The 14,728-nt window shown below is 39.4% G+C and overlaps 1 protein-coding gene across 3 annotated transcripts in view; it reads left to right on the forward strand.

Moving 5' to 3' along the window:
- PCSK5 (proprotein convertase subtilisin/kexin type 5) overlaps nt 1-14,728 on the forward strand; it is a 225,742-nt gene that overhangs the window by 179,870 nt on the left and 31,144 nt on the right. For all 3 annotated transcript variants that reach the window (XM_063422828.1, XM_063422830.1, XM_063422829.1), the window contains exons 21-22: nt 5,263-5,365; nt 12,733-12,869. In XM_063422828.1, the coding sequence (XP_063278898.1) occupies nt 5,263-5,365; nt 12,733-12,869 (240 nt within the window). The remainder of the gene's footprint in view (nt 1-5,262; nt 5,366-12,732; nt 12,870-14,728) is intronic.

Raw genomic sequence — 14,728 nt, forward strand, 5'->3', positions numbered from 1 at the left:
ATTCTGCAGGAAAAAGCACAGAGGGCTGTGTAAGACAGTGGAGTCTGGTAAAGGCAATTTCCTCACTTCTCACTGTCATGATTAGAGCTAACCTGAGTCACTCTGTGTGATCTCACCTAATCCTGCAACAAAGGGGCCTTTCATCCTAAAATCATTATATCACACTCAGCACACAGCTATTCAGGGAAGAGATGTTCAATCCTTTTCAAGGTTCTGCTTTGCCCCTTGGCACAAGGGGGAGATTTAGTGACTTAGGAATCAATATCCTATTTTTAGCCTTCTCATTTGTCACTGCCTAGAGCACTTTTGAAAAGAAGATTTTCAATCCTGAATCCTTTTCATCACCTCAAATCATAATACCCAAAAGTTCTGTCCCTTCTGCACGTCAGAACAGAGAGACAGAAATTTGGACATTGTGTAATTAGCAGGAGATCTAGAACCGAAGCTAGACAAATAATTGGAAACCAGATGCAAATTTTGTACAATTGCCAAATCTGAAGGTAGAGGAAATGTCTTCATCTTGAAAATGTTACAACATGGACACTATGGTAAGATTTCTTTCAGAGAGCTGTAATCTATCAAACACCAAGACATTGGGCTAAGCAAAGGAGAAACTTTTATAAGAATCTTCAGGGTGAATTTGCATGGATTTTTATATGCAAGTTAGCTTTGGTTATCTTACACTTTAGGAATAAATGTTTCTTCAGGGAATTCAAGGAGCTGATCCCACACACCAGGCAAAATAAAATGTATCACAGCCAAACTTAAGAAGAAGAGAGAGCTCCCTAAGACCAACTTATTTCAATTCTCACAGCTGATGGATGAAAAGCAATTCTGAGCAGTTTTTGTTTATCTGCTTTGACAAATCTTTATAACCCACAAGATTACATACAATGAACCCAAGTATTAAATCCATATCCGGATTTCCATGAAAGTAAACAAGCAAATTGGAGGAAATAAGGTCATTTTTCCAATTGACTTTAAGGAAAGGCCATTGTGACAATATTATAGACAATAAAGAGCAATTCAAAATTATACAAAGTGGTGTTTTGATCAAACAAACTGGGGAAGTAACACATGACTTGCAGTGACTAAGTCTCACAGGGTCACTACAAGAGAAAAGGATTTATGAAAGCCAGCACATAAAAGCCTGTAACTCCATGCATAACTGACAAGGATATTCACACCCTCATCTAAATGATCTCCTGAAATATCTTGTGCTGTCAATGAATGGCACAGGCTTTGGAAAGCAAGAGAGAAATAGTGACAGGATAAAGGTGCACTTGATGCTGCTCATGCAAAGGCAGAGAATGACTTGGTAATGATGAAAGGTGCTCCAGACCGGGACTCAGGAGAGACAGATTCTAGATTGCTATTGCGAACTACTTTGACTATATTATTGCAACCCAGGCTTCTACCTCCTTAATGGAAGGAATAGTTCTTACCTCACTTTAAAATGCATCATATGATCTGATAGGAACTGAGCATTAAGCATAGGGATTTTGTATGCAGTAAAAGCACAACCTGAAACCTGATGTAGCCTAAATATGAAGTTAAACATTTCTAACTATGGACACAGAAAATATACATTTAAATCTTCCTATTATGTAGAATCAAGTCTGTTAACATACCATTATTCCTACAATATCTACAATTCCCTTTTTTTAACAATGTGACAAATGTTTTTAAACAAGGTAACAACATAGCAAAACTAACACAATAATGAATGATAAATATGAGATGATCCAAAGTAACTGATGATCATTACCTGATTGAAAGCTAAGTGAAGATACATTGCTGAGAGTATTTCTCTATTAGGTATGTTAGACAGATAAAGATTTCTGGTACTGAAAGGAAGAAAAGGATTGAGGCTTTGGGAGCCTGTATTTATCTAGCAAGATTTGTAAAGTACATTGTTCACAAGGAATTCTGGCAGATGGTTGAACTGCCCTGTGGAATAGTTTAAAAGTTTTCTTTTTTGAATTTCAATCTTAACTCTTTGAATAACCACCAAATTTATTTTTTTTTGTTAATATATCTACAGTTCTAGATGTGATTTGCAATTCAGAAGGCTAAATATGTAAGTATTTTCTGCTGCACATTCTTATAATAGTATTCTTTAAAATGGTTCAGTTCAGAGCCATAGAACTGGTCTTCCTGGCGCTATTCCAAGCACAGCTGAAATGAATTATGCCATTTCCAATGAAAGGCATAACACAGAAATAACTAAAACCTTTAAAAACTAAGTACTTCTGCTATGTGAGAATGCATAGCTGAGGTAGCTTAGTGAATTAGTAGCTTAGGTCCAGTGGATAGGCACACAAGATAAGCACACAGGTAGTGTGGGCAAATAAACTAAAGGAGAAATAGAAAAGTTGTCTGGTAAGTATCACCAAACAACATCAGAGAAGCAATTATGTAACAAAGTCACCCTGGCAGATTTCCCAGTGATGTAAATCCAACAGAATAAAACCCTCAATCATCAGACCTGCAGTGGGAAGATAATGCATTTTTTCATGGTGGTATTATTGTCCAAATATATGTGTGTGTGTCTGTATGTGAATATATACATACACACACACACACACACATATATACACATATATATACATATATATATACATAGGTACATATATATACACATAATTTTTCATAGTTTCAGCCAGGACTAAGTTAATTTTCTATACTGTCTGGGAAGGGGATATGGCCAGACCCTTGTGTTATTGGATACCATCTCACATCACTTTTTAGGGGCAAGCAAAGTGACTTGCTCTCTCCTTCCAATGGTGAGAGAAAGGGTGGAGGGCAAAACAGCCCAGTATTGTTTTATTTTCCATGTAAATTATTTCAACCTTTTGTTTTTAACATCATAGCTTTTACTGGTTTATTATCTCATTGCTGTTTCCAGTAAATTGTTTGTATCTCAACCTGTGATTTTCACCTTTTTGTGCCTCTAATTTTCAACTCCATTCCTGAAGAGGAAAGGGGAAGGGAAAAGAGTGGGGGAAGGGAAATAAGCTAGTGACATCTGGTTTAGGTGAGTCTCACTGAGGTCAAATAATTGGGAACTACTATTTCTGAACCATGACAAAATTAAAATCTCATGAAGCATTTGAGAACATAGGAGTCCATGTTACATCCTTTGGCTATATATCAAAAAGGCTTAAGAGGCTTATGTTAACCAAATCTGTCAATGGCCTAAAGACCATTTTTAATTTTTTTTCTAGAAGGTGAGAATTATAAATATTTGGTATTATGATAGATATGCATCAATACAACAATGTTATCTGAGTAACATCTCAAAAAATTTTAAATCCTACTGAAATGTTATGACTAACAGCTTTTGGAATGTTTTTAATTTTAGCCCACTATAAAGTAATTACTCATAAAATATGCTGTGTTTTAGTTCAGAAATGCTGGCCTTTATTGGCATGCGAGGGATTACATAAATGTATTCCTTATAGATACATTAAATAGATACATAGATACATAGAGATACAGATAAAGATGTATACAAACTGCTCTTTGGGTTATTAGAACTACAAAATGTGTGAACATGTACGCTTTCAAATACTTGTTTCCCTGATCTCATCAGGAGACTCTTCATTTTCTCCCAGTCTGAACTTCTCCCCAGCTAGCACGGATCCAGAACAACTTTTGAGGAACATTGTCTTCATGGTTTATGTGGTTCTTTCACTGGCTTTTGCCTTGTCTTTTATCTTGTCTTTAGAAGACACAGAAACCATTGCAAAACAAATGTTATATCTCTGCCTATATTTTGGGTACCCCAAAGGTCTCACCAGAGTTGGCTAGATGTTCCAGTCAGTTTGCCTTTATAACTATCCTATATAACTACAGTTCCCATCCCTTTAGGTATGTAAGTACCATCCTAGCTCATACCAGAGATTTCAACTATTATAGGCTTTTAAAAATACTATTTAATATGTAAAAACACTACTGTTAAAAACACAACAGACAGAGAACAGAATTTGCAGTATTTTAGAAAGTCTTTCCTCCCTAGATTGTTTTAAGTCAATATAAGTGGTTGCTTGTACGGTGCCTTTGCTCTTCAAACGTAAGGAACTTATTGCAAGTGACAGCCAAACCTGAGTCATTCCATATTTGTGTTTAGATTCCTAAAGTTCACCATATTTGCCAGATCTGAATTTTCCAGCAGCAATGCAAATGGAAAGAGCTGCTTGATATTGAAGTATACATAGAAACTGCAGGTTTTATGGATTATATATGACTTTTTGGCCAGCCTCTTCCATTACTCAAGAACAAAGGAACACCCAATTCCTTAAATATATAGAATCAATTATAATAAATTTTCCCAAAACAAACTGACATAAAAGACCCAATCTTGAGCTTTATAAAACCATGTGATAAATCGATTTACTGTCCCCACATGATACTGCACACAGATAAAGTATTCATACTACTTAACAAATCTCTGACCTAAGACTTATTAGGCATGCAGGTTACCAGTTTGTACCAGTATTTTAGTTAATATTCAGTAAATAAAGAGGCAAACTTTGCACTTCAGTAGCATAGTACTACTAGTGTATTCATGATCTGGAAATGCTTATATCCTTATCTCAGTTTTAAGGTAGAACTGCATACAATATAAAAATTTCTTTCAAGTCCAAATGTGCACTTTTGCACCAACTTTCAATTCTGCGAAAATGCAAGCCTAGGTCTTCTAGGTGGGGAGTCTTCCATCAGTAGCCTGTGAGGGAGAGAAAATATTATATAGCTAGAGGTTTGGGAAGCACTAACAGGTCTCTGGCTGATGGAAGCTTGCTCAAGTCCATCTCCTCATGCAACATATGAGCTTGCAATCAAGCTCAAAAGACATTACCTAACGAGTACTCCTTGGTAGCACTAACTTTGATGTAAATTGTCATAAATCTTAAGAGTGTAATTTTGTCATAAATCTTAAGAGTCTCATTACTTCAACTGATGCAAAATAAATTAACAAAAACAAAAAAAAAATCACCCTTTCTTAAATTCACATGGAAAAGGAAAATTAAAAAGCAAACAAACAAACAGGTCTGATTATCCTGGTTCCCCAAGGGAGCCAGTACTTTTTTTCCTGATGCCACGGGAAATACGCTCATTTCAGTAATTAAAAATAGATCCAATTCCTCTTCATCATCATGTTTTCCAGGCTGGAAAGTTTAGTGCTTTTTATCTTCCTTTTGTTTTATTTTTAAATTGTTTGAAGATTGATCTGAAGTAAACCACTTTTATTTCTACCAGGGGAGTATCTTGATGATTCTCAAGAATGCCAGTTGTGTGAAATATCCTGTGAGAAATGCATTGGACCTGAGTCAGACAACTGCATCAGCTGCCCACCCACAAGGTAATTGTCTCCTAGCACAGTGCAGTACAAAGATCTCACATTATCATCTGGAGAAGTGTCTGTACAGAGTATTTTGCAGAGACTGCGGAAGAAGTGTCTAGGGCAAAAAAATCCAGAGGACTTGAGAAAACCTTTTTTATGTAAACAAAATAGCTGGCTACATAAGCAGTTAATGTTTAGCAGCATGATTCCCACAGATAATGAAAAGTTCCTTTTTGTATGTAAAATAGACTTACTTTCATTGTCATCCTTTCTAAATCACAATTGCTGGAATCACGACTGACAATTTTAACAACAAGAACCTAGTGCATATGTAGCTCTACACAGCTATGAGGATTGGCTCAAGGCATAAGTATGGATGCTGAAGCTGATTTTGGGAGATATTCAGAGCACCTTAACATCATTCCCTAACTGTGTTATGGGTTAGGCCAGCATTTCTGACCTGCCATGAGGATTGAACAGAACCTAGAAAGAAGCTTTTCCAAGGGCTTTGCAAATCAGAAGTTTATGTTTAGGTCACGTTACACTATTTCAGAAGACTATTAGTTTTATACACATGTCCTACTCATAGCTGTATTCTTATATAAATAACTCTGGTTCTGTTGCACTGGAATATGTTGTAGCCAGCTGACATTTCCACTTGTGAGAAAACAGGATCATAAGACAGATCCTCTAAGGCAAGGAAAGAAAATCCCTAAGCAATTCTGCAGTTTGCCCTGAAAATATCTATTATATGACTATGCCAATAAAAGACATACCAGGAGCAATGGAGTCTAAACAAATTCATAAGCCAGGAAGAATTACTAAATTCTGTTACACCAGAAATGAGAGCAGAGAAAATCCAGGCAGAATTTTGGACTGTGGAGTGTTTTTCTCCCATTCACAATGGTATTGTGAGCTTTACATGCAGATATTTACAAAGCAAAGAAGGAACCAAACACCATTATGCTGAACCACCAAGGTGTTTGCAATAATGCGATCTCAGTGATCTTTTGGAAGGATGTTGCTCTAACGACCATGATAAATTCTCTAACAATTCTGAATTTTGGTATCTAAGGTTTCAAAAAGCTTTCTGAGATCCTTCTGCACATGATGAAAGTTGCTAGAGAATGTCATATTAAATGGGACAGTCTATAGTAACAGAAATAATCTTAGCCAGAAGCTAAAGAGTTCCTTAGGAAAATCCAGGATAGATGTCAATTTGTTTAAAAATAAAATCACTGTCAGATCATTTGATAAATCAAAAAATGCTGTTACCTGGGTTTGGTTTTGTTTTGTTGTTTTTGGTTTTTTGAAGGAAAAAAAATATGAAATTGTAGTTTTTTATCCAGACAAATTCATTATCGCAAAATTCCTTGTCCATCTGTTAAAGGTTTGAGCCAAGGTTAGTGACAAGATCTGACCAGGTGTTTCCCGTTAGGGGCAACATAACAAAGAGCAAGAAAAGTGTACTTCTCCACTGTGAGAGCTGCTTGTAAGGATGGCTACCATTGGAGCTAGCACATGTGGTTGAACTCAGTAATACTTGCATGCCATATAAGTATAGTCCAGCCACTTCCAGTACTTCTGTCACATTTCTCCTTTTCTTTCAGAATAAATCTGAAATTTTCAGAATAAATCTGAAAATTATCATAGCAACTGAAATTTATGAAGACATATTGCAGATATTCTCTCATGCCATTGGCTGACTCCAAGAAAACATGGACTGCCTTAATACAATGGAAAGCCTGTTGTCTATGTGTACTCAAAGCCTGTACTAACGGGCAAAATGGCATTCAGCTTCTCTAGAAACAGAATCCCAAGTCCTCAGATAGCAAAGTGGTCAAAGCAATTGAGTGTAAAAGATTTCAGCCTTTCCTTTCTTATTTTCTTATGAGGGAAAACACTGTCAAAATCTAGCCAACTTGTTTTACATTCTTTTAGTAGACTATGAGCAATGCATGAATTGATGCATTTCTATTTTTCTCTCAAGCAGATTAAAACAGTAGACATCAAGCAGCAGTAAAAAATAGACCACAAATTTTCATCACACGAAAGGATTCTTTAGCAAATGTTTAATTATCCAGCAAAAGGAGATCATTTAGCAGCCAGACTCCTGTGTACTTACAGATAGATGTACGTCCTGGTTCTAGCCAGGATGGAGCTAATTTTTGCAGTAAACAGGAGGGGCATGGCTAGGGCTGGGAGGTTATTCTATGCTACCTGATCTTATTTCCAGAGGAGGTGGAAGGGATCCTTTTACACAGAGTATGGCACTGTCAGGTATTCTGGGGTGTCCCATGGTATAGAAGCAAGTGCTGGCATGTGAATCATTCTACGGCTGTACACTTTGCTATTGGTATTCTTGCTCTTACTCTTCATTTTCTTTTTTCATTGCTGTTTCCAGTAAATTGTTCTTATTTCAACCCATGTTCTTTACCTTTCATGCCTCCAATTCTCCTCTCCCATCCCACTTCAGGAGAGAGGGATGGGAGGGTGAGTAAGAAGCGTGTGGTTGGGAGTGTTTTGGTAGGAGCTCTAAATTGGGGGATTCCATTGCTAAACCACAACAGCCTTGTTTAGCACCCAATTTGGGGTATGAAGGGTTGAAATAACAACAGACCTGAGCATGTGTGTAATTTGTGGTGTGTGTGACCTGACCCTGTGTGTGCCTCCATATGTGCTCTATGTGCTCTTCACAATGTTCTCTGTCAGAGCAGGCAGGGGGATAAGGATTGCTCTCTTGTTGTACTATGTGATAGCAGCTTATGGCATAACAAGATCAAGGGAAGTGAGAGTTACCTTAGATGTGTATCCAGTGTTGCTCTTCTGCCCTTATCTCAGGCACTACTTTTGGGAATCCATTAATAATCATTCCCAGCCTGTGGGAGAACAGGAGTGGATGACTTCTCTGTCTTTCGACCCCTCTTTTCTACTTCAGACAGTTTGTGAGAGTTTTTTTATTTCCTTTGGATGTTAAGGAATGCATGTTCTTATTGCTGGCATGTCTTCCCAGTGTGGTCTATACCAGGTTCAGGGGCAAGAAAAAGATTTCTAGGAAGGTCATTCAAAGATCTGCCTTGAGTGTGGGTTGATTTGAATGGCATAGAATACAGGAGAAAATGGCACTGTTTGGGGGGAAATTCTCTGCTCCAATGGTTTGCAAGTTCTCCTCTGAATGACTACAGGACCCTAATAAAGTGACAGACATATTTGCAAGGAAAATACTGACGCAACTCCATAGATAAGCAACTTACTGCAGTGTGCTGGACCCTGGCTACTCTTTACTGGACACAGGTCAGCACTAGGCAGTGCCCTCAGGGAAAGGAGGAGGAAATCAGCAGCACCATAGCCACTCAAATTGCAGCTGAAACAGAGGAACAACACATGCCAGTAGCAGCTGCCCCTATACTATATAGAAGGAGAAATCCTAGACCAATTCAGTTTGCTTCATGATGAACGAAGAGGAAGCAGAGCCTTGTGGAAATATTGTCCAAGATTTTGGACAGATTTGAAAGCCTCAAGAAAGATAGAGAGTCCCATGCCCCATCAAGAGTCTCTGCTACTGGGAGCAAGCACTCCACTGTGTGGAAGAGACAGTACACACAAGGTAACCTGTGCTTTTTCCTGTGTGACTACAGAGAAGACATGAGTAAGTGGGATGGAAAACCTGCCTCTGCCCCGGCAGCAGAGTACCTGAGCTGAGAGGAAGAACAACCACCACAGGAAATTCTTCAGAGATAAATGTCGCTCCAGTTTCCACTGGACAAGCACTCAGACAGAGCAGAAGGGCTGATGTTACTTCCAATCCTCTTGAAGTTCTCCAGTTAATATTTACAAGAAGCAAGCAATGAGCACTATGACCAGGCCTGGAGGGGCTCTGCCTCTAGCCAGAGGGGGAAAGGGACAATCAGATCTATTGGACAGTGTGCATCCCACAGCCTGGCATATCAGACCCACAAAAGTGTAAGGTTTTAGTTGACATTAGAGCACAGTGTACCCTGATGTCAACAAGAATCCGTCTCTATTTCTGGGGTGCCAGGGGGATCCCAGCACGTGACTGTACTAGAAGCTGAATTGACCTTGGCTGGGAATGAACAGCAAACACACCCCATTGTGACTGGCCCAGAGTTCCCATGAATCCTTGGCAGATATCACCTCAGGAGAGGGTATTTCAATGACCCCAAAAGTCATTATTGGGCTTTTGGAATACCTGATGTGGAGGCAGAGGAAATTAAAGAGCTGAATACCTTGCCTGGTCTCTCAGAGGATCCTTCTGCTGAGGGTCAAAGAACAACAGGTACCAACCACTACCACAAGCAGTGCACCATCGACAACACCAGCCAGGACTCTATGACCCTCACGCATGAGGTGATTCCTGAACTGGAGAGCCAGGGAGTGGCCAGCAAGATTCACTCACCCTTTGGTTGCCCTTTATGGCCAGTGTGTAAGTCCACAGGAGAGTGGAGACTGACAGTGAACTGCCATGGTCTGAATGAAGTCACACCACCACCAAGTGTGCTGTGCTGGAGTCCAGGGCAGCAGAGTGGTGTCACCATCATTATTGCAAATGTGCTTTTCTCCTTTCCTTCGTCAGAAGAGTGTAGGCCACAGTTTGCTGGAGAAGCATTTGGTACACCTGGAGTTGCTAGGCCCAAGGGTGGAAACACAGCCCTACTATTTGCCATGGACTGACCCAAACTGCACTGGAAAAGGGAGAGAATCCACAACACTTGCAATACATTGATAACATCATTGTGTGGGGAAACACAGCAGAGGAAACTTAGAGAACTGAGAGAAGATAAGACAGATCATCCCATAGGTTTTACCATGAAAAAACTAAGGTGAAGGGAAGTCCCAAGAAATTCAATTTTTAGGAGCAAAATTACAAGAAGGGAATTGTCAGGTTCAAATGGATGTGGTCAACAAAATAGCATCTATGTCCACACCAAACAGCAAGAAAACCCCATGAGCTTTCCCTAAGTGCTGTGGGGTTTTGAAGTATGCATATTCCAGATTACAGTCAGATTGTAAGTCCTCTGTATCATGCAACAGGAAAGAAGAATAATTTTTAGAGAGGTCCTGAACAGCTACAAACTTTTGAGCAAATTAAACAGGAGATATTGTTTATGCAATAGCCCCTGGGGCAGTCAGGATGGGACAAGTTGTAAAAACTGTGCTGCATTCTGCAGCCCGGGAGAATGGAATGGTCCTTCCTGGAGTCTGTGGCAAAGAGCTTCAGGGGGCAGTGCAGGTCCTGGAGTTGGGGACACAACGGAACGGAAGCCTGCTACACCCCAGCTGCAAAGGACATACTGACAGCTATGAAGGGGTTTGAGCTGTTTTAGAAGTGGCTGGCACCAAAGCACAGCTCCTCTCAGCACTCTGACAGCAAATGTGTAGATGTTCAAAGAGAAAGTCCCTTCCACACATGGCCACTGATGCTCCATGGAATAAGTGGATCACACCAATCACATAGTGAGCTCAAACAGGAAACCACAACTGTCCGGGGATCTTGGAAGCCATTGTGAACTGGCCCAAAGATGAAAATTTCATCATCATCAGAGGAAGAGGAGGAGGAGGAGGAGAAAGTGACAGGCTGAAGACGTCCCACCATATAATTGGTTGAAAGAAAATGAAAACTAATATGCTCTACTGATGGTTCCTGTCATACTGTAGAGATACACCAAAAATAGAAAGCTACTGTAGGGAGTTCTACACAACAAGTTACAGAAGACACTGAAGATCATGTAAAATAGCAGAGCTGAAAGCAGTCCATCTGGCTTCAGATATTGTTGAATGAGAAAAATGGCCAGCACTGTCTCTGCCATTACACTGACTCAACAAATGATGGCAAACTGTCTGTGGAGGTGGTTGGACCAATGGAAAAAGACCAGCTGGCAGCACAGGTAAAAAGCAAAGACCACGTCATTAATTAACATCCACTGTTCTGCAAGCTGAGCTCACACACAAGCAAAACCCCAGGTTCTGTAAAAGGGGATAAAGTCTCTGTGGTGGATATGAAGAATGTTATGGAAGACAAGTTGAATTAGTCCTGCATCATGCAAAGGTCAACTCATCCATGAGACCTGCTGGACTTGGTGGGTAAAGTAGAGGGCCAGGGAAACACAATGCATTCCTCAAGGGGATATGATTTTTTGTGTAAGAACAGTCTGTAATGTTGAATGTATAATATTTGTTGCTGAATGGCACTACATACACACAGATTATTCCATAACTACCATGGACGATGAGTACAGCCAGTTCCACATGCACCAGTTGTGAGATCCTGATACAGCAACCAGATGACAGCACAGCAGCCGTCCTGCCTGGAAGATGTCTAGGATGGGTAGAACCCACAATCTGGGACTAAATTAATCTAACAGACATTTTGGAGGGACAGCTGTTGACTATGGAAATGGTACCTGTGCTCATGTGTTTATACATACACATGTGTGTGTGTGTGTAACTGGAAGGTGTAGGATCTGCACAAGACACAGATGATACAGAGATGAATCCTGTCCTGGTTCCAGCCAGGATAGAGTTAATTTCTGCAGTAGTCAGCAGAGGCAGGGCTAGGATGTGGAAGTTACTCTACACCAGGGCACTGTGAGTTCCAGGGGTGGGGGAAGGGGTCCCTTTCCAGGTCGAATGGCATGGCTCAGTCAGATGTTGTCAGGGCTCCCTGTGATATCCTTGTGAGCACTGGCATGAGAACTGCTACTGCCACTGTTCACTTCCTTACCTCTTTGCTGTTTTCAGTAAATTGTTCTTATCTCAACCTGTGATCTTTACCCTTTGTACATCCAATTCTCCTCTCCATTCCCAGCAGAGGAGGGGGAGGGGCGACAGGCAGTTGAGCATGGTCTTGAGTGTTTCGGGGGAAATCTCAACTGGTAAAAACCATTCCTAGGTCACAACAACATGTAAGTCTAAACATGCAGCTCCTAAAGGCCACTGTTCGGGTAGATACTCCGCTTCATGTACAAGGCCGTATTACTGAAGCCATAGTACTTTTTAAAGGCAGTCTTAAAAGTGAAGCAGGTGGGTTATTCCTTCAGAGAAAGGCCTAAGTATTGCTTTCCTTTTAGCAGACACATGGGACCATTGTTAGAGATTGTGATGTAAGGACATCTTAGTAAAGGACCAAAAGGTGATTTTTCTCAGAAGAATATTTCACCGACAAATCATCTTTGAAGTCTAAGATTCATGTTCAAAACACTTTTCATATAGTAAATACAATTAATAAGATCAGGAAAACAAAGTCTTGACGTTCAAAGTCTTGTAAATTGTGAGAGAAGAATTTATTGAGTTTATTTTAGTTTCCTTTGGATTTAAAGAACAAGTAATAGTTAACTTCGTAATTTTGCCTCTGTCTTCTTCAAAAGAGTCTTTGATGACGGCAGCTGTGTTATGAAATGCCCCAGAGGAAAGTTTGCATTCAAACAGCAGTGTCACTTGTGCCATCATACCTGCCTGGACTGCAGTGGAAGTGAACCTAACAAATGCACTGCTTGTGGAACAGGTAAGTTAGATTTCCTTTTGCCAGCTTTTTCCCCTCCCTTGGCCTTCCAAATTCCCTTTTCCCTCAGCTCTCAGGGCCAGTTTTTAGATCCAATAAAATGAGTAGTGCTTTTACTACCAATCTGCATCACAATCTTCTTGTGACTCTGAAGGGAATTGGAACAGGTTGGTTTGTTTGTTTGTTTTAGAGTACAAGAAAGCACAACTCCGTATTGTCCTTTCAACTTAATGCGTTTCACTTGGTTTTTTTTCAATAGGAGCTTTTCACAGAAACAGAAACAGAAACAAGAAAAAAAAAAAAAAAAAAAAAAAAAAAAAAAAAAAAAAAAAAAAAAAAGGTCATGCATGCTTCCCCCACCCTTGCTATACTGAAATGGAGCCAGTTTGCTCAAGCAGGCAGGGAGCCAGGCTACTTTCCTAATCATCTCTCTGGGAAAGGCTAAGAAACAAGCATGGTGGGTTCCACTGGAGATTGCTGTGTCCTCTACAGCTGAACAAACAGGTTTTGCAAAGAGAAGCTTATCACCAACATACATTTTTATAGATCTATGATCTATAGATCTATAGATAGGCCATTCTTCTCCCTTTGAAATTCTGTTTTAAAAATTATTTCCTATTGTCTCTCTAACATCTGGTGAGCAAAAACCTGAGGCCATTACCTGCAAGTATGTGCAACTAGTTTGAACTGTCCTTGGAAATGAGTGTTAGAGATCCAATTTATAATAAAGAGTAATTTTTATGAAGTGTCTCCTGAGGGTTCACAGTGGATTCTCAGTCTTTTCATTTCAGCTGCTACTTCCCTTTCAGTCCTAATCAACAATGGCACAGACTTTATTTAGAAGTGTCTAGACTACAGGCAAACACTAGTATGGCTGCATGAAGTAGCCGTAGTGATGATGAGATTGACTTTCTCACTTTGGGAAATGTGACTCAGTAGATAAATTTTCAAATGGTACTTCAGGCCTAATGTGAGAGCAAGTTTATTATATGTATTCCCCAAAGTCTCTCATTATGGAGGACAGCAAGATATATTTCTGCATTTCTGGGAAATACAATAAAGAAATTAAGAAATCAATTAAGAAATTAAGAAATTGAGAAATTAAGACGCTGATGAGACTCACACTCTTAGGAGACCGAAAAATTAAAGATTTGTTCATGAAGAGTAAAATAAATAAAATCCAACTTCTGCTATGATACAGCATTATTTCCTATTATAGCTGCTTTTTCTGCATTTTCAAAAATAAATTCTGGTAAGCAAATTCTTGCTCTGCAGTTAAGGCAATGAAATGCACTTTAGCACAGTTATGTGTGTAATTTATACTGTAGGGTGACTGATTAGAAAACTCCCCATGTTGCAGCACATGGTACATGAATTTATATGTGTTTTCACAGGCTTGACTCAGAAGGATTTGGAGCAGGGGACCTCCCAGTTCTCATGCATTAGAGAATACTTGTGCTTTAATAGATAATAGCTGCACATCTGCTATTTAAATTCAAATCTAGATGATTCCTCTAAGATGAGGATTACAGTTTAATCTTCTAGGGACACAGATTGACTCTTTCCAAAGGTGAAGTGGCCCAAAAGAGCCACTTTGCTTTCCTAATAATAACTATACATTTGTGTGTACAATGTATTACAAATACTTGTTTGTCCTCTGAAAGAGAACTCAGTGATGGAAAAGTCTTTTTTTTTTTTAATTTGATTGATGGCTGTAAAGAGTAATTGTTCACTAGCATGACACTTTATATGCCATAAATCTCCAGGAATGTGAAAAGTTTGAGGTCTTGAAACTTTTATACATCTTATCTGGTGTAAAACTGTAAAATCTACCAGTCAATGTCTCAACTGCAGCACTGAAA

This window comes from Prinia subflava, chromosome Z (genome assembly GCF_021018805.1).
Source record: "Prinia subflava isolate CZ2003 ecotype Zambia chromosome Z, Cam_Psub_1.2, whole genome shotgun sequence".
In the NCBI taxonomy this organism is placed as follows: domain Eukaryota; kingdom Metazoa; phylum Chordata; class Aves; order Passeriformes; family Cisticolidae; genus Prinia; species Prinia subflava.